The 26,632-nt window shown below is 44.5% G+C and overlaps 2 protein-coding genes and 1 long non-coding RNA gene across 3 annotated transcripts in view; 2 read left to right on the forward strand and 1 right to left on the reverse strand.

Moving 5' to 3' along the window:
* Positions 1-1,840: 1,840 nt before the first annotated feature.
* LOC122481832 lies at positions 1,841-2,481 on the forward strand. The gene is made up of 2 exons (XR_006296941.1): positions 1,841-2,117; positions 2,168-2,481. It is a non-coding gene; the product is annotated as an uncharacterized LOC122481832 (long non-coding RNA).
* Positions 2,482-4,109: 1,628 nt separating this feature from the next.
* FARSB (phenylalanyl-tRNA synthetase subunit beta) overlaps positions 4,110-26,632 on the reverse strand; it is a 73,524-nt gene continuing 51,001 nt past the window's right edge. The window contains exon 17 of the mRNA XM_043577966.1: positions 4,110-4,894. Coding sequence (XP_043433901.1) covers positions 4,743-4,894 — 152 coding nt within the window. The 3' untranslated portion in view covers positions 4,110-4,742. The remainder of the gene's footprint in view (positions 4,895-26,632) is intronic.
* Positions 5,951-11,161, forward strand: LOC122482045 (V-type proton ATPase 21 kDa proteolipid subunit-like). The gene is given in 5 exon segments (XM_043578465.1): positions 5,951-6,051; positions 7,264-7,423; positions 8,544-8,605; positions 10,695-10,946; positions 10,948-11,161. Coding segments are annotated over 5 exon segments (648 nt in total). The 3' UTR covers positions 11,021-11,161.

A 26,632-nucleotide genomic window follows, 5' to 3' on the forward strand; every position in this document is an offset into this window, starting at 1 on the left:
TAGTCTAGAGTTGGTTTTCCCCAACTACTGAGGCAAAATCCATCTAGCCCTTCTCCACATAACCTTTTGATTCCTGGGGTTTTCTAGCTCTGGCCTGCCCTCTGTGAGCTCCAGGAATGAATGGTTCAGTTCTCCGTGGATGGTTAGAGGTAGTCTCTGTAATGGGTGCTGCCCCCATGTGCACGGGCTGATCGATACTCAGCTAGAGACTCAGGGGCCTTTGCAGACAGGTTTATGTCTGGTGTCTTCCCGAAGGCATCTCACCTACAGGGTCCCTCTCTTCCCTACAGTGCAGTTTGCTCACAGGGTGCCCTTCCCTCTGGCTTACCTTGTGTCGTCCCCCCAAACGCTGTTTGGATGTTCTACCTAACACAGCTGAGAAAGGTCTACTCCCATCCATCTCTGATTGGTCTTTTACTCTGTACGATTCCAGCGCCAGTGTGTGTGTGTTGGGGGGGTTACCAGGTTTGTATCCTTTACAACTGGTTTCTTGCTGGCCCTAAGCAGGTGTTTCTTTTAGAGAACTATTTTCATTCCTCAGGACAAAAAGTTGTGACTTGTGGAGTGCAGGAACTTTACTTCACTACCAGGTTTCCTCAACATCCTCACTTTTCTGTCTTAAAGGTCGGATCTGCTTTGTATGGCTGATAAGATCTGCAACTTGGAACACCTAGCAGTCATCTCTTACAAGTGCCTCCTAAAACAGGGAGAGGGGGGCTTTTCAAAATGTTTCCTATGCAGAATCACGTCATGCTCCTTAAATAGAGACAGTCAAGGCCAAACCTTAGGGATGAGTCAAAGGCTTGAATGGAGGCCTTGAGCGTATTCTTACCACACTGCATTGGTCCCATGAGGGAGAGGAAACATACCGGGCTTTAGCCATAGACATAAGTCAATCAAACCCTTTGCTGGAGGTATTTCTTCAACGCACAGCTGAGTTACAATGTCTGTCGTCATCCTGTTTACTAGGAAGTCAGAGGAGGGTGGGAGACTGGACAAGAAAGCAGGCAGTAGTAGAAACTAAAATCGCTCTGGGTCGGCTTCGCCTTGCTTGTGGCCCAGCTGACTTCTCAAAGATTGGCTGTTTGGTTCCTGTACCTTTACCCAAGGAGGCGGATCTCCTCGCGCTGAGCTGGGTCAGGGAGCTGCTCCTAGATTGTCCCAGGGCTGTACTGGTGCCTTGAGTTCCATTACGTATGCCAGCCTCTACCTTTTTAAAAATAATATATCCAAGCTCCTTATAATAAGACACAGCCTGGAAGATATCAGACGTGTCAAATGCTTCTGCTGTTTAAAGGGCATATTTTACTGAAGGCAGTTGTGTCCCTTTAAGGCCACCTGTCTGGTTTTGGATAAAATGGACCAAAAAAGCCAACTCAATACCCAAGCATTGGCGTTAGTGGTATTTACAGAAAGCTTCAAGCACAAATAGCAGCTAAGACTGAGACAGGATTGTAAGCAGTGCTCTTTTCCCAATGTGACGAGCCCCTTGTTGCTGAGGGCAAGAGTGCCAGCTGGGCCGGCTGGGTCCTAGTTGGGCTACTCCTGTTTAAAAGGTAATAATTTAACATTCTTTACACCTGGGAATGTAACCTACTGGGATAAGATACTGTTTGGGTGTAAAAGGCACACGTAAGAACTATCTAAGTAGCCCCTCGCCTCTCCGAATGCGTCTATCAAATAGCAAATGTGGATGTTTGTACAGCCATTAGGCCTGGGTTTTCATGGCCTCTAAGCTAATACTGTTTTGGGGGCTGGCATATGGAGGTCCACTGATCACTGTACTTGCAGATTGGGAAACAAAGGTCAGCAGAGGAATAGAATGACGTGGGTCTATAGGTCCTGACCTAGAAAAATAAGACATGGTGAGTGAAGTGTCATGATGTAAAATACTATGTAAAATAGAAATGGAAGGTTGTTGTGAATCAGTGAACAGTCTGGCCCCAAAACTGTGAGCCTGCGTGTGGCTGACTGTCCAAACTAAGGAAAATGTCAGGAACAGCACAAGCCAAATTATTAACAGTGGTTAGTTACTTCAGTAGGAGACTGGGGGCAGAAAGGGTAGATTAGCCTGGGAAGGTCTAGCTTTGTACGATTTTCTATAGTTGAGAAATATAGTTTAACTATATTTTCTATAGTTGAGATTTTCTATAGTTGAGAAATATAGTTTAACTTTGTTTTTCCGTGTTTTTTATAAAACTCAAAAACTCCAACATTTTGGGTAAGTAGGTGACACAAAACACCAAGTGATCTAGGGAATCCAAGTCGCTCATTGTCCCAAACCCATTTGTTAAGCATGTGACTTTTGGGCATATCATTCATCTCTCTGAAGGCTGAATGTTCCCATAAGGCGGGGAGAATGCCTACTTTATCTCCTATGATTATCATAAAAACGTAAACGTTGCAACAAGATCACGGGTGAAAATATAAAACTCGAGAGTAATACAGGAGTGTCGGGCTCTAGCACTCTTCTGTAAGCTAGAACAAGAAATCGATTATATCTAACTTCCCTCTTCATACTAGGGCTCCCAGTTTTCACTAAGAAGGTGTGTTTTCTCCAACATAGGTTTTGGTAGTACCCACGACTGGCCCGGCCCCAGTTCAAATGCCTCAGCTGGGACAAGTGTAAGATGATCTGGCCGTGGAGCCTCAGTTCCTAAACTGGTGGTTCATTTCTCCTAACGTAGCTGATATTGGTTTTCTTCCTACAGTTTCCCCGCTTCAGAGGGCAGAAACATCCCCGTGATGGATGGAGTTGATCTTTCCCCTTTCATGCTGGGATATACAATCAGATGTCAGTGGGTTTTTCATTACAAGTAGTTTCTGACCAAAAAACATCCAGGCGGCTGCCCAACAGGGTATCTCAGGATATCCACTCACTTCAACCATGGCTAGCACATGGCCCACGAACCTGGACTTTAACTATAGACAACCTGGGGGGACAGTATCTCCTGAAGAGCGGACCAGTAAACCACTTTAAACAGACACACCAATTCCACAGTTCATGCTTTTACCCTAGGCATAGATGTGGGGTGCAAGATTACGAACTACGTTAACGTGTTTCTCCCATCTTTGCTGAGGTAATAAGCTACATCCTAACTACCATGCCAGTTAGGATAGACCCGTCCCATCGTCCCCAACAGCTTAGCCCTCTACCCTTTGCAGGCCTTTCCCCTGTGCAAGCTCTAGCCAGCCAGTGTACCACTGACTCTTTTAGAATTTCCTTTATGTGCAATCACATGTAGTCTTGGGTCTGTTTTTTCTTTTTTTTCCCTGAGCATGCTTAGGGATTCATTCATGTTCTTCTTCAGTAGCTCATCCCCTTTTATTGCCAAAAACTACTCCATGATATGGATGTACTATAAGTTAGCTATTCAGCTGCTGATGAACATTTGGGCTGAAGCTACTATAAATAACACTGTTCCCTCTGCTTCCACCAGCAGGACACGGAGGTCCCACGGCACGGGTCTCACCAATGCTCGGTACGAGCCAGTCTTTCAAATTTCGGCCATTTCAATTCGTACTGTGGTTTCTATTTGCATCTCCCTGATGACTAATGAGAATTTTTCCCGATGCTTATTTCATTTATCTGCAGGAAATATCTGTTCAAATCTTTTGTCCATTTAAAAAAAACTGGGTTGTCTTAACTTGTAAGAAATCTTTAGGTATGTATGCTGGACACAAAACCTTTTGACGTACATTCTTTTTTGTGAGCTTTCTCTTCATTTAAATGCCCCAAACAGAACGGGGAAGCAGTGGTGAAAGTCTGTATGTTCACAAATCTTACTAGGCTGGACACCGCTGCCCTGATTCAGAGCAGTAAGGGGGTTGGGTTCCTCTGTAGTAGGCTCAGCACAAGCTCCAAGAACCTAATTCTTTCTTTGTTATTTCTACTGGACTTAAAGTTTTGCATTTTATTGTTTCATCATCTTAACAGGAATTGAGAACTTATCTCAAACATTCGACCTTTTTTCAGTACCTATTGGAGGAGTCTAGATCAAAGAAATAAAAGTAAATTAGGAGGCAAGACAAGGCAGACCGACACACTTAGCGTCAGAGGAGAGACCTAATACTTCCCTGCAAAATAAGACAGAACCTAGTTGCTCAACTAAGTATTTAAAGCCATGATTTTATAGTATTGATTACAGCAGAACGTATAGCCTGGGGCAAAAATACTCTTTCATGGTTTCCGAATGTTCATACCGCACTGCTATCAACACGTCTGTTTTAACTCGTCTAGCAGAACAGATGTGTGTTGTGTGAACTCCGTCTCAGGATATCAGAGTGGAAACACCCACGCACCTTCAAGCCCTTCAAATACTCGAGTCTTCTTTCACTTTCAAAGGACTCCGAAGGCTGTAACTGCCAGACGGCCGCTGCTCCCTAATCGTTTCCCAAAGCTACCGTTGTTTCCCACTGCTGGCTGCACGTCAGATGGAGAAGGAACAAATTCTTCCATTCTCCCGCATCAGCGCTGGTTTCATCAGCAAGGCTCCGGCCCGCGGTCCTCTGGGCTTCTCCTCGTAATGCGGCTTCACAGACAGCGTGTTCGCACAAGCTGACCTAATGCAGGGAGCGGGCGGCCTCTACACACGGAGCCAGACACGACTTTCTACTTTATTAAACATTAAAGCGCAAGCGAATGGTCCCGAGAGGGGGGGGGGGGGGGGCGGAGACGACTCAAGGACACCAGGGAAGGAGCAGAATACTCCCGGAGAGAGTCACACGGCAGAGACCCATCTTCACAAAAAGGGTTCGATGTTGATTTCCAGGGAGGAGCAGGGCATGGTCAGCTCAAATTTAGTGATGACATCAGGATGAAGGACCCCGAGCTTCCCGATGCTTTGACCCCTGGCCAAGATCTCGGCGCATCTCCCGGGGAAGAAAGCAGCACCTGAAAGAGAGAAATCAATGTTTCTCCCGGCCAGAGAGTCAACAGACATTTAACACCGCAGGCTCACTAGTCTGCTTGAAAAATAACTCCTTTAAGCCACTGGCTAGTAAATGAAAGTACTTCCTCACACTTTCTAGTCTTGAAATTATTTTTGGTATTATAGCTAGCCACTCTTACAAGGAAAAGGTTAGGCAGTAAATATCAAAGTCAGGGTCCTGTATGGTTTGTCTTTTTCTTTCTTTTCTTCCTTCCTTCCTTTTTTTTTTTTTTTTTAATCCCAGAGCTCCAGGCAGGAAGGATCAAGAAAAGGAGCACAGCTGGAGAAGTCCTAGGGGAACCTGGCAGGGAGGAAGGACAAAGGGGAAAAGTGAACCGTAAAACTGATGACCTGACGTGGGAAGAACCTGTTTTGAAACAGGTTTTTCCATAGTCATCCTTGCTGGATAAAAATTCATTTACTATTCCACCCTCACTCTTTTCTACCTTCTTGCACAGAGAAGCACAAGCTTGCGCTGTCATCGGCAGGCTTAGGCCTTGTTAGCGGAATGCAACCCCCACTCCTGTCGGAGAAAGCACTTTCTCAGCAGTTCTGGAGCCTCTCCCGTAAAACCACAGCAAAGGCCAGCACCAAACAAGCCTGGGTTGACCCCCGATTTACTTCAAGATAGGCAGGAAGTGCTCTCTTCATCTGGTGTCAGTGCAGAGACATGGCTCACCAAACCAGGAACTGGTACTGAGGCTCAAACAGCCAAACACAAGCAAACCTACAAGCCCCTCCAGATTCGCCAGCTGGCCAGGGCCACAGAGTTCAGCAGTGCTCATTCCCTCCTCAAGGTTGGGGTGGGGTGGGGGGGAGCTGACTCACTTCTCTAGCCACCAACTTGAAAAGAGATCAGGCCCACAGCTCCTGACCGATTCAACCGAAACATTTACTGGCATGAACTATAAATACCCAGCAGGTCTGGGCCACAAGCCTGCAGCCTGCCGTTTCGGAGCGAGTGCATTATTTATGAAAGGATAAACTGCTGAGTCTGTACTAATGGCTCCAAGGTCAGCATGATGAAGAGGGGCGGAGGGGGACCACGAACACGTCAGTACCAGCTGCACCATGAAGACACGGGACGATTTCACACCGTTCCCAGTCAGCCCAGAAGGATGTATGTTTATGTTCCTGAAAAACAGTGTTTTATTTTTGAGAAAGAAGGAGCGTGCGAGAACACGCAAGCTAGGGAGGGGCAGGGAGAGGGAGACAGGATGGAAAGCAGGCTCCACATGATGAGTGCAGGGCCCGACGCGGGGCTCGACCCCACAAACTGAGATCATGCCCTGGGCCAAAGTCGGACGCTTAACTGACTTAGCCATCCAGGTGCCCCCACCTAAAAAACATTTTTAATGGTCACTCTTAACTCTCAGAGCACCCTGGGCTGAAATACAAAATGGTCTGTTCCTCACCTCCCCCTAAACAATTCTGTTCCAATGTCTTACTAGAAAATTTCACTGGGCTGCATCTGGAGTTTGTATTTGGCTGTGCACATGCATCCACGCTTGGACAGAGGGGGGACGCAACACAGAAAGCAAACCGAACGGATGAAGTGAGAGAGATATCACTAAATCTGATAAAGACGGCACACTTGAACCCCATTTACAAAACTAACCCCACCCCCACCCTAATAAAAGAAATCTTCAGACAACAAAGCGTGGAGCTTGTCCAAGTGTTGACGGTAAGCAGTGTAACCAAGAGTCGGACACCGGAAGGACCGCTGAGGAGGCCACCCGCTCCACCGTCCGTCACCCCTTTACACACACACACACACAACTACGGCTGAATGCCCTACACTAACTGAAACCACCAGCGGCCTGTTTCCAAAGGCCATCCAGAAAGAAAGGAGGCTTAAGACCTTCCCTGCTAACCCTGCTCTGTTTAAGAATCCTCCCTGTGTATCAAAATCCTTTTTATCTATCTTCAAATTCCAATTTGATTGGATTCATTTTAACTGAAGCATAAAACCAGACTATTCTAGAATCTAAGCCAGATGTACTAGTTCTAACAATGTTAGCAAAATAAAGCTGAAGAGATAAGAACTCAGAATTTTTACTTCATAAAAGAACCTTTGGAATCAGCACTTTTTAGCAAAATTCAGTTACATTCTTCAGTGAGCAAGCGTGCTCATGCCATCTGCCCCTTTCTCCAGAAGTTCCGACCGCATTTGGCTTTAGCTTGTTAACCAGTCAGGTACTCGGTCAAACAAAAATGTTCCTATCACGAAATACAACTTCCCTCTTTCCAAAGAAAACTGAAATTCGCTATGATGCATTATTTAAGATCTATTCGAGTAGGAGAGCGCTCTAAATAACGTAAATGCCAAAAGCTCTCAGGCCAGCACACGGGTCCGTCCGAGTCATCACCACACGCTAACCTGGCCGGGGTCAGAGGACCCCGCTGTAGAGCAGCCGCCGCACCAAGGGGGCCTCGGACGCCTGGACCAGGGGGAGCCCTCCTCTACCCACCACACGGAAGAGGGAAGTTCGGTAACGGAGTTCTTCAGAAACTTCACTTTGCTGAAAACTGCACCCTTTAACCCGTGACACCACAATTGTTTTTTTGCAATTTCTCTTTCCTGACAAGGTCAGATGATGATAAGTACTTTTTTTTTTTTTTTTTTTTTAATGTTTACTTATTTCTGTGAGAGAGAGAGAGAAAGAGAGAGAGAGAATGAATCCAAAGCAGGCTCCAGGCTCTGAGCTGGCTGCACAGAGCCCGACGCGGGGCTCGAACTCATGAGCTATGACATCATGACCTGAGCCAAAGTCGGACGCTTAACTGACTGAGCCACCCAGGGGCCCCAGTACTTCTGATTTTATTGACTCTTCTGTTCAGTTAGAGCAAGGAGGAAGTTTTGGTCTTCCCACACACAGGTTGAGAGGCACACAAAGGGACTTCAAAGGGTACGGAGAGGACCTAAAAAATGGACCTCCTGACTGATGATGGGTGTAGACTAGAAATACTGAAAGAAAATTTAAAATTATTGGAACACAAGCATTTCTTAGTGCTTTTTAAAACGTTATGGCTCAAACCAAACTTTGCAGGCAGAAATAAATCACTCCAAGGAAGAGAGACAAGAAATAAGAGAATTGCTTCACTATGGAAACAAAGGGAACAGACTGGAGTAAAGGAGCCCGAGGAGCCATTAGGCCCGAGTTCAAAGATGACAACGTCTCCCATCGACCGCAGGATGGCTGAGCTCAGGAACACAGGCAGGTCGACGCATCGTAACGCACTGCCTGGGACTGGATGCAACTTAAATCCGTCCTTCTAGAAGTCACATCTGAATGCAGCCTCACCACGGGTCTGGGCTTGTGAACAACCAGGCCTGGATGACAGAGGCTACTCTAACCTCCTCGACACAAAACAAACACATGTTTCTGGAGAAAGAGCGGCCTGCTGGGTCTAGAGACATAAAGCTGCCAATTCAAGGAAAGTCATGGTGCCCTGTGAATGGGAATTCTAAAATTCAAATTCTACAAAATACATCTGCTTATTACCCTTCTTCACGTGTCTAAGCCCAAAGAGAGGTCCTGGTTTCCGGGGGTACTAAGGTGTGTCTAAACACGACGATTTTCAACCTGTGCCCAAAACGCTCCCTGGCAGAAAGCTCCTCGGCTCACTTTTCCACCCGGTTCCCTGCAAGGATTAAACTCTCGGCTTTGCCGGTATCCATCACAGTGGAGCGGCTTCCAACGGAAAGCAGACCCAGGGGAAAACAGTGCTCTCTGCTGAAATCCACGTGGAAGCCCAGACAAAAGAAACATCAGTTAAGCACAAGCAAGAATTTAATTTCCAAAACCTAGTGGGGTGTAAGTAAGTCCCTTAATTAAAGCTTTTGTAGCATCTCCTCCAGGTCTGTAATTGTCTCTCTGGCTCGGGCGGCAGGACCACTTTGAGGACCTTGGGGGTAATTCTCGGCCAGTAACGCGGCACCGCACCCAGTCTTTAGCACATTTTCTGGCTAATTGACCTTCAAAGCGTTGGTGAGCTCCCACTCTTGCTCGCTGCCAAACACCTTTCACAGTTTCTTTTTGCCCCTGTCTTTCTTTTAGGGTTATATTATAGGCCCAAAGTTTGGATAAGCTTCACACACAGAGCCATTCCTAGAATTTTATGAAGCATCGGAAGTAAAGGTTTAAGGCGGTAACTGAGCAGACCTCTAATCCGAACGTGGCGCAGCGTTATCAAGCACGAGGCTCTTCATTCCTTAACCTTAAACCCCTGCCAGTGGCTATATTCATCTGGCACTCTATTTTGACCATCGCTAACAATCTCTACTCACAATTTTACTTTTCCCTTCACATCACTGAGACGTGCCTCAGGATTCAAACCCCATATTTAACCGCCTGCAGTCTGGTACTTACTTCATCACCCAGAGTTTTCTCTAATAAAAAGGCAAGAACAAAGTAAAAAGGGGGCTAGGAGCTCTGGAAAAGGACTGAGTGTATCTCACATGTGTCACAGCAAATAACAGAAAACACCACTATCGGCTTAAATACAAATAACCACACAGAGCTCTCCATAAATTCAGGGACAAAATACAGAATGCAGAATCACACAGATACCGTAAGCCACTGAGCTGACTGTGTTTTAAATCTGTTCTAAATGGCTGATGATGTGATATGGGGTGGGGATAGGAATCATCATTTAACAGGCTGATTCTAGGGCTGGCACCTACCAAGCCTACCCCTTCCTCTCCGAAGTCCTAATTCTAAATACCATTCCACGGTGCGACAGTCCATCCTAGGAAAACACGAAGGACGAGGACATTCCCAGCCTCCCATCCTGGCGTGACGTGGGCAGAGTGGAACGGGGCTGAAACCACAACCCCTGCGCAGGGCTCCCCTCCCGGTTTCCCACCAGCTTCCTGAGAGTGCAGTGACCAGAACCGTCTAACTCTGCCGCGGGCACGTCAACCTCCCTTTCCCTTTCTAAGCAGCGTTAGCTTAAAGGAAGAGAAAGAACAAAATATAGGGCCTCTTTTAAAAAACCGAACACACACTTAAACCGAACATGGGTGCACGGCAGTTGGTTCTTGAAGTGTCAGAGGCAGTTCTTGTTGTAGCAGCGGAGTGGGGAGACCCCATCGGGCAGGGAGGAGGCACGACAGAGACAGCATGTTAACTTATAAACACAAAGAAAAAGGTTTTAGAAGGAAAAAAAAAAATCTGTATAATTACTGAGCTATAAACCTGCACATTTTTTTCCCCCCAATCTCAGTCCACTACAGGTTGGGAGAAAAGTATCTCTACAAAGCTCATTCAATTTGTAAGTGGAGACCGAATAATTTCCAACTGGTAATATAAAACACCCGTTTCCCCCTAGATGTATATAATTCTTTGCCTTACATCTGAAGTGAAATATTTATGGTACCTAAAGTCTTTAAAGAGAGGGGACCTAATCCCTTGAGTTTAATGGCTATCTTTCATCCCTTTCAGAAGATCAAAAGAAAGAAAAAGCCCTGACACAACTTTACAGTGCTAATCCCAACACACCTGCAGACATCATTAACTCTTAGAGCAAAGGCCACCGGACGTGAGCGGAGAGGGTGCCTACTTAACCCCACAGCACGGGACCGAGGAGGAAGCCTGCACTCACGGCAACAGCCTACGGAGACCGGGCAGGGCAAAAGTCCTACTGCAGGTAAGGACTGGATCCTGTAGACTTTATTCTTAAAAAGGAATCAGCCGAGCCCAGACTATCTAGTCTTCCAACAAAAGGAAACTGTCTTCAATAAAAAATCTTTTAAAACAGTGAGGCTGTGGCCATCTATGGCGTCATCGTGGCAACTGTGATTAGCAACCTGGCTGAGCCTTTCAGTGCCACTGACCCCCAGGCCACTGCACATCGAAACTCCCATGCAGGCTACTGCACGTGTGGGGCTGGCCTCACGGTGGGCCTGTCTAACCTCTTCTGTGGAGTCTGCGTGGGCATCGTGGGCAGTGGAGCTGCCCTGGCTGATGCAGAGAACCCCAGCCTCTTTGTAAAGATTCTCATCGTGGAGATCTGGCAGCGCCAGTGGCCTCTTTGGGGTCACTGTTGCAATCCTGCAGACCTCCAGAGTGAAGACGGGTGGCTAGATGATCTGTATGGTGGGGCCGTGTCCCACTCTTATTTGTGGTTTTCCTGGGACAGCTGGCCTTGCAGGGGGCTTGGTGTTCAAGGGCCCTCCCTGCACTCACTCGTTTGTCAACTTGGAGGCGCTGCCTGGCTGGAGCCTCAGTGGGGGAAGCGGGTCACTGATGACCGTGCGCAGCTGTGCACCTGTGTCCCAACTCCACCCCAACCCATTTTCCCGGTGTTTGTGAAATAAACGTGGTATTTGTCTGGGTCAAAAAAAAACAAAACAAAAAAAAAACCAAAAACCTTTTAAAATGAATCACCACAGGGCACCTGGGTGGCTGTCATTAAGCATCTGACTTTGGCTCAGGTCATGATCACACTGTGAGTTCGAGCCCCACTTCTCTCTCTCTCTCCTTCCCCACCCCACCTCTCACGGGATTCTCTCTCTCTGCCCCTCACTCACTTGTGCCCTCTCTCAAAATAAATAAATAAATCACCATAATCACTTTATGACAAAACTCCAAAATTTCCCAGTTTACTTTGTATCAACAAATTTGTAACTTCGTGGCTATCACTTTTTAAGATCTACTTTAAAGTCTACTCTATGTCTATGTCTCTCTCATACCCACCTACTCATATTTAAAAAGCTGAAGAAGGGGCGCCTGGGTGGTGCAGTCGGTTGAGCGTCCGACTTCAGCCAGGTCACGATCTCGCGGTCCGTGAGTTCGAGCCCCGCGTCCGGCTCTGGGCTGATGGCTCAGAGCCTGGAGCCTGTTTCCGATTCTGTGTCTCCCTCTCTCTCTGCCCCTCCCCCGTTCATGCTCTGTCTCTCTCTGTCCCAAAAATAAATAAACGTTGAAAATCACCTTTAAAAAATAAATAAATAAATAAATAAATAAATAAATAAAATAAAAAGCTGAAGAAGGTCAACAATGTTAGAATTTAAATGTGATCCATCCAGGGGTGCTTGGGTGGCTCAGTAGGTTAAGTGTCTGCCTCCGGCTCAGGTCATGATCTCATGGTTCCTGAGTTTGAGCCCTGCATCTGGCTCTGTGCTGATAGCACAGAGCCTGCTTGGGATTCTCTCTCTGTCTGCCCCTCCCCAGCTCATGCATGTGCACTCTCAAACATGAACTTTAAAAAAAAAAAAAAAAAAAAGGGACCCATCCAGCTGCGATTTTAAATCAGTCTCAAATTTACTTGTATAAAACCAAAGGATTTTTAACTCCTGGTTAACAAGTGTCCTCATGGACTACTGATTTTGACAACTCCTATTCTAAATAATGCCATTGTCCTACATTTGTCTGATCTTCCATCATTTCCCCTAACCTGTTACATTTCTTAAACACATTAAGACAGTTTTAGAATATCAACTTCAGAAATAAAAGGTAGGACCTTCCTGCTTTCCTAGACTAATAAAATGGTTCTTTTCTAGTTTTTCACCTAATAAAATCCTTTAAGGAGGCAGTTTCTCAAGGCAAGTATGAACAACTTTACACTTTCTCCACAATTATAGTGAAATAATAATAATCATAAGGAGACCATCGTAGGGTTAACTGGGGAAAGAATGGGAATGTTAAGTATATAAGACTGTATCTATAATTTCACAATTAGTTAACTTATTTCAGACCTTTGACAAACATGGAGTAAAGAGAACTTTAAGCGTGCAGTTATGGCAGATGGGCCGTAGTTTCAGAACTAGATTTCTGCTGACACGTAGGGAGCGTGCGCAAAAGGAAAGAACCCGAGACTGTTAAACTCTGCCTTCTATTCCTCTCCTTCCGTGCGTAGGAAGGGCCGGGCTGCAGCCCCAGTCAGCCCTGGCCAGGCCCCCGAGGACGGGCAAGTTACAGATGGGAGAAAGCAAAGCACAAGGAGATTAGGGGACTCGCCCAAGGCAAGCCACAGGATCGGATGGTGCTGACGGCCACTGAAACGGGGCGCCTGTGTGTGTGTGGCCCAGAGCACAGATGGCCCACGGGATAATGTTTTCAACCTTTTGGTCAAGCTGTCCGTTCCATGTTTGCAAACTTCTTCTGGTTTAAAATAAAATAAACAGAACTTAAGAGGGGGAAAGAAACCTGACAACCTCTAACCTCAGGACAGACCCAAGCAGGCTCTGCAGAATTATCAATACAACATAATACTGACAAAACCTAGAGCATTCCAGGGAAAACAACTATGTTTTTTCAGAAATCTCACACATCATAGGCACACTAAGAATAAATTCCAGATTCTTGAGACAAGGCTAGAGTAACACGAGCGGATAAAGCAGCGCCACAGCGACACCACCTAAAAGGCGAGGAGAACGGCGCATCCGTTAGAACCTGTGGCAGGGCCTGCTTTTGAAGCTCTGAAACTCCTGCATGATCTGAACCCCGGAAACGACTTCGGAGAAGATCTTCTCTGTGCCTTTACTTCAGAGACGAGAAAGTGGCCACCAGAGAGGATAAGGAAACCATACGGCTAGGTAACAGCAGAGCTGAGATCACAAGCCCAGTCTGTGCTGCTTTTACCCACTGCCACTTTCCGCAAGGCCGGAGCTGAAATCTCCCCGGAGTTTACTCTGCAGAGTATCCATCCCAAATGCTTTCCCAAACTCACCTGCCTCTCCACAACTGTGTGGTGCAGACGGACAGATGCCAGCATCCCCCTTAGAGACGAAGAAGCCCGCACGAGGGCATGAAGTCCTAGGTCACACGGGCTCCAGCGACACAAGGACTGGAAGCAACATCCGGTGTTTTTACTGCACCGCAGCTGACGCGCGTCCCCGGGTCCGACGAAACATACCCTTTCCTATCGTTTTCACTGCTGTCTACACCATCTTGGGATCTGCATTTCAACTTAGTTTATATCCACACGTCTAAAGACATTTTTAACATTTCCATTACATTTATGTCCTAGTTTGCCAGACTGTTCTTAAAGTATCTTATGTTGGAGTTGTTCCCAATTATTCATTGTTATATACAGGGCTTCTAGAGTATATACTGCTTTTTGCTTTCTTGGTTTCTTCCCCTTTGCCAAGAGTAATAGCACACAGTAAAAAAAAAAAAAAAAAAAAAAAAAAAAAAAAAAATAGGAATCCTTGTCTAGCTCATTATATACCAAAGTGTTAACACAACAGATTTCTAGATTTCTAGCAATGGTAAACCACAAACTTACATTCATGGGGGCCACGCTGATCCCATCTCGTACAACACCAATTAAACGATGCTTTCCCTTGCGTGGTACCAAGTCCTACCTTTCTTAGTTCTACTAAGGGGGAAAATGCATCAAAGCCGCCTAGGAAAGTAATTCCAAGAGGAAATCTCTGTTCAGAGAATATAATTCAAACAAGCCAGCAGCCCTTAGGAATTAAGAGAACTGATCGGAAACTTTCCCCTCCTGGAAGGGGAGTGCCACAGTATAGCGGCTGAGACGACAGCAGTGACAGAATGCCTACCAGCTACTGATGGTATTACTCACCGAAACAGGAACTTCTGGAGGCATTTAGAGCAAGGCATTTTGTCTTTTTTTTTTTTTTAAATGTTTACTTACTATCGAGAGACAGAGGAAGACAGCATGAGCAGGGGAGGGGCAGAGAGAGGGGGAGACACAGACTCGGAAGCAGGCTCCAGGTTCTCAGCTGTCAGCATAGAGCCCGAACGGGGACTGGAACTCACAAACTGGGAGATCATGACCTGAGCCAAAGTTGGATGCTTAACCGACTGAGCCACCCAGGTGCCCCCTTATCTGGTATTTTTGCTCCAGGGTTTACTCTTTATGGCCTTCAACATCACTCAGAAGAAATAAAAATACTGTAACTACAGTCACATGGTTTATGTTTACAATAAGGCAAGTAAATAAAGAACTGCCTGTATTTGCGATTATACTGGGTGGTGCTGCTGTTCCCCCACATTTCTGCTTCCATGTCTCCCTAGATATGCTCTTTTCACATAGGAGTGTGGCTGTCACCATGGCATGGTTTCAGGGGGCAGGTAGATTTTCTATTCCACTGAATTAGCCCCCATTCTTTTTGAAATTTTTATAATGGGACCAAACTGTCCTCCCTTCACAATCAGAAAGGTGACTAAAAATCAAAGCATCTCTTTAAGTTCACACTGATATGTATCAATGGAACGGAAGTCAGATCCCTTCCTGAAAATAAAGTATTTTTAAAGGATTAGAAGGGGACATATAAGAGCCCAGGTCCTATGGGCAGAGGGTGGGTAGGAAGAACACTAGAGACACAGAAGGATGGCGAGGGCCAGGGGTTCTCAATGCAAGCTGTCGATTTCACATTTGGCCCGTCTTGCCCAGAATAACCGTCAGCAGGAAGAGTGTGTTCCGGACCCCCAACCCGCCTGAATCTGCAGGTTCTCAGGGGTAGTTCCAAGTGCCCAAGTCGCCATATGACTATCTGCATGGATTTCTCAAACAGGTCAAGATTAGACCAGAGCTATTCAACACCAACATAAAGCAAAATAACTCACCAGGATCTAAGCTCTCAACTGAATGAAGTTAAACTGTCCTATCGTGTATATAAAAACATTGGGAGCACTTTATTTTTTTTTTTCAAATTTTTAATGTTTATTTTTGAGAGAGAAAGAGAACATGAGCACAAGTGGGGGGATGGGCAGAGAGAGAGGGAGACACAGAATCCGAAGCAGGCTCCAGGCTCTGAGCTGTCAGCACAGGGCCTGACGTGGGGCTCAAACTCACAAACTATGAGACCATGATCTGAGCCATTAACTGGCTGAGCCACTCAGAGGCCCCAAATGTTTATCTATTTCTGAGAGAGAGAGAGAGACCAAGTACAGAAAGCATGCGTGGAGTTGGGGACAGGCAGAGAGAGAAGGGAGACACAGAATCCGAAGCAGGCTCCAGGCTCTGAGCTGTCAGCACAGAGCCAGATGTGGGGCTTCAACTTGGGAACGGTGAGATCATGACCTTAGCCGAGGTCAGACACTTAACCGACTGAGCCACCCAGGTGCCCCGGGAGCACTTTAAATGAATGTCAATCTATGGGATTCCTGCAATGATGTAGAGAGAAGACTAAGCTAAAAGGCAGAAAGGAGTCTAAGTAAAGGATAATGTGGGAAGCAGAGAGAAAAGGTGCCGGCAGATGAAAGAACCTCTGGAGAAGACAGACATCTAATGAACGTCTGGCTAACTTTCCACTTCCCCAATGCCCCACAGTCCACAGTAAAATACATGGTTTTCATTTTTTAACAAAGCAGATGATGGCTTAACATATTTTTATTAACCTTTAGTTATTTTTGAGGGATTGAGAAAGAGAGAGAGACAGAGACAGAGAATGAGTGGGGGAGGGGCAGAGAGGGAGACACAGGATCCGAAGCAGGCTCTGAGCTGTCAGCACAGAGCCTGATGTGGGGTTTGAACCCACTAACCATGAGATCATGACCTGAGCTGAAGTCAGGTGCCCCTGGGTGTAAATATTTTTTTTAAATCAGGGGCACCTGGGTGGCTCAGTCAGTTAAGCACCCGACTTCAGCTCAGGTCATGATCTCGTCCTTAATGAGTTCAAGCCCCGTGCCTCATTCTGGGCTGACAGCTCAGAGCCTGGAGCTTGTTTTGTTTCCGGGTCTCCCTCTCTCCGCCCCTCCTCTGCTCGTTCTCTCTCTCTCTCCCTCAAAAATAAATTTAAAAAGATATATTTTTTTAAATCTGCAAGCATTAGTTATTAAGGCTCTCAGAGTATTGCTTGTTAAAAAAAGGGGGGGGAGGGGAGATGTTGGTCAGTGATTTTTTTAACGACATTTTAATTTCCTAGACCATAATAGATGGTAAGCTATTAGCTACTAAGCAGTGAGAGTTACTATATCAAACTATACCTCTGGCTCAACTATACACAAGGAGGGAGCAAAACAGAGACTGAAAAAGGTGTTGGAATACAGAGGAATGACTTCATTATTAGTCTAAGAGGATAATACAAGTAAAAAACTCCAAAAAAAAAAACCCCACCAAAAAACAAAAAGCCCACAACCCCACAAATACATCACTGTAAACAAAGTCCTTGGATGGGAAACCTGGTTATTAAGTTGCAAAGCGCTCTGAAAGGATGATGGGTATCAACATTTGCTCCAGCTCCTGTGTAAACAGGATCATACAGGGGCGCCCGGGTGGCTCAGTCGGTTGAGCGTCCGGACTTCAACTCAAGTCACGATCTCGCGGTCCGTGAGTTCAAGCCCCGTGTCGGGCTCTGGGCTGATGGCTCAGAGCCTGGAGCTTGCTTCCGATTCTGTGTCTCCCTCTCTCTCTGCCCCTCCCCCATTCATGCTCTGTCTCTCTCTGTCTCAAAAATAAATAAACGTTAAAAAAACAGGATCATACACAGAGTCCTCTGCTCTGATACATAATGCATTCTTGAAACAATTACAAAATAAACCCAACATATAAATACACCATCAGCTAAAAGGTTTTTATCAATTCCCTAGTTATGGCATAAATATTTCCTTTTGGAATCTGAATCTTTTCGATACTACCTGATTAAGGTCTCACTCACCTCAATTTCTACTTACCCACCTCTACATATAAATACGACATTTATTTTAATGTTGGGAAAGACTGCTAATAGACTACAAGGGCTGGGCTGATTAAGGACGCTATCATGCCAAACTTTGCTTGCAAATTTCTTGAAACCGTTCTCCAGAGTTGAACAACACAGGTTTTCTTTTCTTGGAAGGCTCCCACCCATTCATATACCTGCGTGTTTTCTCCTGTACCTGGTTCAATGTAACTAATGGACTTCCAAAACTCATTTCATCTTTTAAAGATATCAGAGATAAAAGTTTGGATCTCTTGTATTCCTTCATGGATTCCAAAAAGCATTTACCATAAATTTAGGAAATAGTACCATTTAAAAAAAGAGCAATAATTGGAAAACAGCATGTATCAAAATCTACAAAGCAAATGGAAAAAGAAAAAGACTGGATCTATTCCTCAAATGTACTCAGGATAAATTACAGAGAGGTTTAAATGTAAAATGATGAAACACTTAAGCACTAAAGGAAGCATGGAGAATTCCTCCCTCATCACAGAATGGAAGAAACTTTATGACTCAAAATCCAGAAGCAGTACGGGAAAAGACTGGGAAGTTTTATTACATAAAAATCTACATGGCAAAAAAATAATAATAATTTAAAAACTTATAAAAAATAGTTGGATGTATATCACAAAGGGTTAGTATCCCTAAATGCGTAAGTTTCTAAAAAGAGGGAAGAGCAACATACCTAAAGAAAAAATAAGCAAGACCTATGAACAGAAGTTCACAAAAGTAGATAAAAATGTCCTGAATCATGAAAATACGTTTACTCGCTCACGAGAATAAGCCAGCTACAACTACAGTAGACACCCTTTTCCTCCTGAAAGATTGCCCCTCAAAGGGGGAAGTCTGACAAGCCTGTGAACAAGGTTCAGGAAAAAAGGTCTTCTCATCTGCTGCTGGGTTTGTATGATGTTAGGACACAAGTCCTCCAGAGGGGTGTTTGCCACTATCTAATAAAAGTATGAATTTATCCTTTGTCCCAGTAATCCCAAACTTCTAGGAATCTTTCCCAAAGAAACACTAGCAAAAACACCAAATAACATATGCAGAGACATTCTTCATGGCATTATCTGCAGAAGCAAAAGACTGGAAACAGCCTAGCTATGTCCACTGATAGGGAATTAGTTGAGTAAACTGTGGCACTCCAGTACAGCACTCTGCAAACGTCATAAAGAGAGACAGAGAGAGAGAGAGAGATCTCCATATATGGCTGCAGGGTGATCTCCAATGTAGATTAAGTTAAAAAAAAAAAAAAAAAAAGTACAGAACAGTATGTAAAGAAAGTATCAACTCCCCAGTTGAGAACATGGAGAACACAGACACACATTTAAAAAAAACTACAGAAAGATAACTGAAACTAATCATAACCTATACAGGCAGTGAGGGAACAGTGTGATTGGAACAGAAACGAAAGCTGGAATTCTTGAAATATACTTCATTTTGTAAGTTATATCCTAAGTACAAAGAAAACTGCAGATAACATTTAAATTGTTTTAATAATCATACTGATGTCATTTTGAAAAACAGAGCGAGCAAATAACTTCATCAGGAACCAAGATTTTCAATGTAAAGGAAAGAGCTATAAATATAAAGTCAAGTATAATAAGTAAAAATCCTCTAATTCTAAGTTGGAAATATCCATATGACTCAATGTTTTCTTGTTTAAAAGAAAAAAAAAACAAAAACAAATGAATGGTTTCCCCAGCCCTGCACACCAAAGTCCCAGAAGCACAACTTCTTCGGTAGCAGTAAGCAACCTCGGCACCCAGACTGCGATCTAAATTTGATTTCTCACTAAAAGGAACCAGGGCCACTTGGCTATATACCTGCTTCCAGGTCTGACACAGAACATACATATGAGCCCAGAAATGTTTTCTACATTATTACCAGCTTTAGAAAAAGCTCCATTGTATACAACCATTTTCCCTCCCCGCCTACCTTCATTTTAATAAGAACCTCCTGACAAAGGTTTCTTAAGTCTTTCCGCCTACTTTTCCAGGACAGTTCAGCCCTAAAGAGGCTAAAGAAGGCAGAAATCCCCACCCTAGGGACTGTGTGTCCCCCAGATTAAGAAAGAGAGAGTCAGCATGGAGTGTCAGAGCCTAAGGGGGTGGAGAGGACATCCACAGCTGAGCAGAGGACAGCCCTGAGGAGGCACAGCAAACATGCAGGGGAAAAGACGGAGTCTGGTTACAAACAAGGGCACTGATCCAGTAAGTAAATAAGTTAGGAATAATGCGAGCCAGGTTGAAGAGACACACAAACACGGAACAACAGAAAACTGGAATGAACCCTGAATGTCTGGGCTGGAATGGGAGCACTGCTATGGACTTATGGTCTTAGAAAATACACACACACATACACACACACACAAAGAAAATGTATGTGTGTGCACACACATACATGCAAAGAACTCTCACCTCCAACAGCAATAAACACACCCTAAATCTTGGCTTGTACACGCCATTCCCTAATAAATAGAACCAGGATGGAGAAATGGGGTAATGGAAAGTTCTAGATAAGACTGGGAATATTTTCTTGTGCCCAAAGCGAATGCTAATAAAGAATAGGAACATGTTAAAAGGACATAGAAGCCAGCTTGAAGGAACCCTCACTGGCCAAATTGGGGACAATGTAAGCAACTCAATTATTATAATGGATTAAAATACTGAATAAGAAATAGTCCATACTGATAGAAATAGGAAGATACATTAGGAGCAGGACATTTAAATAATTTCAAAGTTCTTCCCACAAAATGTTTATTATAATAGAGAAAGGAATAACTTTATAGTAGTAAAACCTAGTACATACACATCCTGTAACGGTTAAAGTGAACACCATCAGTCATGAAATAAATGCAAACTGGGCCACTTGAGAAGACAGCATTATTTCTGTTATATTCCGCCAAATCCGAATCTAACGGTAAGGAAACCTCAGACAACCCAAAATCGAGGGATGCACTATAGAATAACTGGCCTGTAATCTTCAAAAGTGAGATGGTCATAAACGTCAAGTAAAGACTATTCTAGAACTCTCCAGAAAGAGACTAGAGAATCATGGCAGCTAAAGACAACACATGAGTCTCAGATGTAAAAGATAATAAAACTTGCACAGGGTCTCAGGATTAGATGGTGGTTAGCATTAAGATGAATGGGATTTTCCTGATTTTGATGATTACATTGTCGTCATACAGGACAATGTCCTTGTTTGAAGGAAATACACACTGAAGTACTCTGGAATATTGGGTCATTAGGTTAGTAACTTATGCTCCAACAGTTCAGGAAAGGCTCTTTGTACTGTGCTTGCATTTTTTTCTTTTTTGAGAGAGAGAGAGAGAGAGAGAGAGAGAGAGAGAGAGAAAGGGCACGCATGAGCAGCAAGGGAAGAGCAGAGACAGAGGGAGAAAAAAAATCCCAAGGAGGCTCTTTGCTGTCAGGAGCCTCCTCCTTGGGGAGACTCCTCCTGGGGGAGGCTCCTCCTGGGGGAGGCTCCTCCTGGGGGAGGCTCCTTCTGGGGGTGGCTCCTCCTTGGGGAGCCGATATGGGGCTTGATTGTGGGATCATGACCTGAGCGGTAATCAAGAGTCAGATGCTTAACCGACTGAGCCACCCAGGCGTCCCTGTACTTGCATTTTTAAAATAGCTTGTGACTACTTCAAAATTTTAAAAACAAAATGGGGTTTAAGTTATAGGAGTGTCCTGAAGGGAACTTTCATCAAATTCTCAAAAACAAAACAAACAAACAACAACAAAAATTACCACCCCAGTTCTATACTTTGAAACAAAAGGAAATACTAAATATGAATACATCAAAAGGAAATGAACATTTTGAAGACAGGTAAATTCAATAAACTTATATGCTTAAACACATCTACTTCAAAAGAAGTAAGAGCTGTTAGTGGTTTTAAATAACTCAATTATTCCCTTAACTAACGCCTTTCAAAGCTACTCCAACGGACAGGTGGTTTCCTTAAGATCTGTCCACCTATTTATCTAAATACATGCATCCATGTTTTGTTCTCTATCACAGTATTTCCTACTGTTTTGGAAAATGCAACACCTTATTTCATTTTGTTCCCTTACCCGGACAAAATATTAGAGCTCATCCATTATTTTAAGTGACTAATTGTGTTGAAGGATTTATCAGACTAAAACAAAAGTCACTGCCAATCTATATTAACTCCTATCATTAACTTTTCAACTTACCAAAGAAACCTTAAGAAATATGAGCTGAATCAATGTTTTGGCAGATTTGCCTTTCAAGTCAGTGTTGATGAAAAAGACTTAACGTAGCGGTCCCCACAAGCGTAAGAAGCCATTAGGTACCTGGTCTTCCTGAGCAACTAGAACTGGACGACACCCAAAGCCTGACATCTAATCGCTGATTTAGGAGAAGCTGGATCCACAGCTACTCATTTCTTACACCCACAAAGTACCTCTCCATGTGACTTCTGTTACTAAAACTTCTGTTACACCAAGACTTCTGTTACTAAAACCTTAACTTTAGCTATTCCTGGGGCACCTGGGTGGCTCAGTCGGTTAAGCGTCTGACTCTTGGTTTCGGCTCAGGTCATGATCTCACAGTTTTGTGAGTTTGAGCCCTTCGCTGGGCTCCACACTGACAGCACAGAGCCTGCTTGGGGTTCTCTCTCTCTCCCTCTCTCTCTGCCTCTTCCCCACTCACGCTGTGTATCTCTCAAAATAAATAAACTTTAAAATGAAATAAAATCTTAGCTACTCCTAATACCAAGGCACCAGAAAGAACAGCATGTGAAACAACACTGTACAGAGTGAGAATATCTACTCATAGTCACTACAGAATTCATGAACTTCCTGCTTCTCTAGAAAAATGGGTTTCAAACTTATTTTTTCAACAGGGACCCTTTGTTCAAATTTTACTTGGAAGTATACAACTACAATGGGTTTGTTGTTTTATGGGAACCCAGAAGACATTAAAAAAATTTTTTTTTAATGTTATTTTTGAGAGAGAGGGGGAGACAGCACACAATGGGGGAAGGGGCAGAGAGAGAAGGAGACACAGAATCCCAAGCAGGCTTCAGGCTCTGAGTTGTCAGTACAGGGCCCGAGCCCAACGTGGGGCTCGAACTTGTGAGCTGTGAGATCATGACCTGAGCTGAAGTCAGACGCTTAACCAACTAAACCACCTAGGCGCCCCCCAGAAGACATTTTTAAAAGCCACTCCTCTACAACATATTCCCTGGGAAGGGGCGGGCAATGTCTTCACTAGCTGTAAAAATGCCAACTGAAGATAAGCCCCGGTGGTTAGCAACAACACCTTCAAGGCAACAGGACACAAGTACGTCCATGAAACGAGTATCTGTGAAGGTGGCCGGAATGAGACCACAGCCTATGCTGATAGGAGAAGGGGTCATCAAAATTGAATTCAAAAGCCAAAAGTAAAGGGATACAACAACAGAGAAAGAAAAAATGAGAATGGTTTTACTAAGAGTTAATTTTAAAATGACTCAAGAGGTTAGCATGAAACTTGATTCTATGATCTTACAGCTGGATAGCACTCAATTCTGCCAAGGAGTTCAGGCAAGTAGAAATTTAAATATAACTTGTAAGTTAGAATTGATTTTATCTTTGAGAAAAGAAAATCCCAAATATCAATGGTTTAAAGAACAGAGAAGTTTGTTTTGTATCAAACACAGAATTACGTGCTCCAGGGAAGGAGGCCTTTATTCTGAATGGCCATGTGGACAGCTGACGGCTGCACAGCAGCCCTACCTAGGGATTTATTCAATATGTTTACCTTTTTATTAGCCACCCAGCCACCCACTCTTTTGATCTTCTGGATTGGCCACTCGGAGGGTTGGAATGTAGTTTGCCAGAACACATCATTCCCTAGGAACTCACAGGACGTTGTTCTCAACCAATACGCTGCAGGACACCCATGTGCCAAAACCAGGGTGCCACCGAAATGTAAAACTGTCTTACGTGTACTGAGTAGTAAAAGTCACCCTAAAAATCCTCTAAACTTTCAGGATCTGGGCCCTTCACGCAAGCTAAAACTGAACTTCTTTCGCATCTCTTTGTATTTGGGCCACGGCGTTTTCTACAGAACAGTGGAGGCCAGGATCTAGTTAGGAAGCAGGAAAAAAAGGAGTATGAGGTGGCAAATAAAGACAAACGGCTGAAGTGAACTCCAAAGAATGCATTCAGTTACAGTCTGCATGCTCAACAGGGGTGAAAACGAGCTCTTGGGGGCAGAAAGAGAGAGATGAAAAAAATCCTGTAAATTACAGGGGTGCCTGGGTGGCTCGGAGGGTTGAGTGTCCGACCTCGGCACAGGTGGTGATCTCCCAGTTCGTGGGTTCGAGCCCATCAGGCTCACTGCTGTCAGCATGGAGCCCACTTCAGATCCTCTGTCCCCCTCTCTCTGCCCCTCCTCTGCTCGCACTCTATCAAAAATAAAACAAACATGAAAAAAAAAAAAAACTACAATGGTCTGTGGCCCTGCAATGCTGAACCCAAACTGACCATCTTACGCCTCAGTATTCTGTCCCTCCCACTGGGTTGTCCTGGGCGTCACGGGGGCAGCACCGACATGGAAGACAAAGCAGCCGTGAGCAAAGTCAGACCGTGCTACAAAACCATGGCTACAGACGGCCGGGACTCTGCCTGCACGCACACAGGCTGCCATCAGCTGCCTGGAGGACGTGATTGTTCACATCCGTCGCCAGGAGCTTCCGTGCGGCTCAGGCTTCGACGATTAAATAAAAAGTGTCCAGGGGCGCCTGGGTGGTGCAGTCGGTTAAGCATCCGACGACTTCAGCCACGTCACGATCTCACGGTCCATGAGTTTGAGCCCCGCGTCGGGCTCTGGGCTGACGGCTCGGAGCCTGGAGCCTGTTTCCGATTCTGTGTCTCCCTCTCTCTCTGCCCCTCCCCCGTTCATGCTCTGTCTCTCTCTGTCGCAAAAATAAATAAAAAACGTTGAAAAAAAAAATTAAAAAAAAAAAAGTGTCCATTCAGAAAGTCATTCAATACATCACTAATTACATCATGTGCCAAAAAGAAAAAACAATAACCAGCCAGTTATTTTCTCTCAAGGAAAAGCTAAATTCACTGACAGGTAAGAAATTAGTTGCAGTTGTTTTACTTTTGCTGGAAAAAAAAATGCTTTAAATGACAAAATGTGATTGGCACATATAATTTGACACACAATTTATACAAGTAAATAAACATTAAAAGTGATTCAGTAGATACGGATTTTTTAATTTAACTTTTTAGTTATTTTTAACCCTGGGTTTTAAAGAGGTTTACACTTCTTTTTATGCACGAAGCATAGCTATGCAGAGAGTACATAGTATGTGGTGTATCTGTGGTGTCCATTTTCAGAGAGGGGCAATTAGAAAAAGTCTAAAACAGGTTTCGTAGGGGAAACAGAAACACTGTTAGGACATCTGTCAGGTGGGAAATGGAACTGAGTCATTCAAGCATTCAAGTGAGATGTGGTGGGAGCACTCCAATTTGCCGAGTACCGAAACGTCAGGTAAGAACCAACCAACCCACACACACACACACACACACACACACACACACACACGCAAAGTGAAAGGAACGTGAGTGGAGAGAACTTGGCCTGGTACATATGAGAGAGGGAGGAGAAACACTCACTCAAAACCACAGGGCCAAGTGAACCCCCCGATAACTGTGAAAGCTTCATACACACCGCGGCCCACGGTACACCGCGGCTCTCCGCGTGGGGATCACGGCTGCCGCAACATTGGTTTCAGTCTTTCAATCCCTTCCAAGAAGGTAACAAAAATTGTATTTGAAGGCTTTCCTCAAACACGAAAAAGCAGACGAGCAAAGGAACAAGGGCTGTTTTTACCCAGAGTGCTAAGGTCAGGAAGCTTAAAACTTCTAAACCCTTTTCCAAAAGAGAAAACTTGATGCGTTAAGAGTGATGCCTTGTTGGTGGCAACTAAATGTGGACACATCATATGGATCCCCTTCTACTCTGGCCTAGGACACTTGTGTAAGTCAAACCATAAAGGTACACCGCTCCTTCAAAGGTTGTCCAACAGATACGCTTCCCACGTATTTGCAAGCTCGTGTTACACTGAAAGCCAGTGTGAAGATCAAGGGAACCTCACAGCTTCACCCGTGTATTTCAGCATCTGAAATCCTTCACAGGTGTCCTGAAAGAGGAAAAGGTCACGACCTACAGGTCAAGTCAATGATCATTAGGTGTCACTGTAACAGAAGGGATCTAAATAACCTCTGTAGCTACATATGGCGCAGGATTAAATGCACATATTACTTACAGTGATTTTTCATCTCACAAAATGAATTCTGAGCAGCATGAAAACGAATTGTTCAAAACTATATGTTGTAAAACCTGTCTCTCAGGGATCTTGTCTCAAGTTTAAACTGAGGTCTCCTGAAGAACTGTGAATAAAACCAAACTGAACCAGGTAACAAATAAAAGGGGAAAAATACACACTAGAGTCAATGCAGCCAAACACACACAAAGCCTGCCACCTCCTACAAGAAATAATTTTTGCCACTGATTTGCCCACTAACCACATAACTGTCCTAAACACAAAAACACTTGAGATTTTTTTTTTCTTGCCCAGAAGTGGTTTCTGAAAAAGGATAAATGCAGTTTGACATACATAATTTAGTTTGCAACCAACCACGAAGAGGAGAAGCTTGGCAGGGTGGGGGTGGGGGTGGGAGGAGGGGTAGGCATGTGTGTGTATGTATATATATATATATATATATATATATATATATATATATATCCATGCTGTAACAATCTGATCAAACGCCATTAAAACAGCTAACTCCTTCTGAAACCCTCAAAAGGCTCTACAGTCTGCTGCAAAGTTAAAGGTTCTTTTCCTCCTCCTCCCACTTAGCTGACCTTACCCCATCATCACCTCACGTTCCTAAGCGCAAAGATGCTCGGCAAATGAAAACTCGGTAACACCCTGACTTCTAACTCTGGCTGCAGTCCTTCCGCAGAGACTCCTCAGGCTGCAGAGGGCTGTTGCCTTCATAATAAACAAGGTTACGCTGCAATGTCAACAGAACACTTTGGGGTCAGT

The sequence above is a fragment of the Prionailurus bengalensis genome, chromosome C1, assembly GCF_016509475.1.
Source record: "Prionailurus bengalensis isolate Pbe53 chromosome C1, Fcat_Pben_1.1_paternal_pri, whole genome shotgun sequence".
NCBI lineage: Eukaryota > Metazoa > Chordata > Mammalia > Carnivora > Felidae > Prionailurus > Prionailurus bengalensis.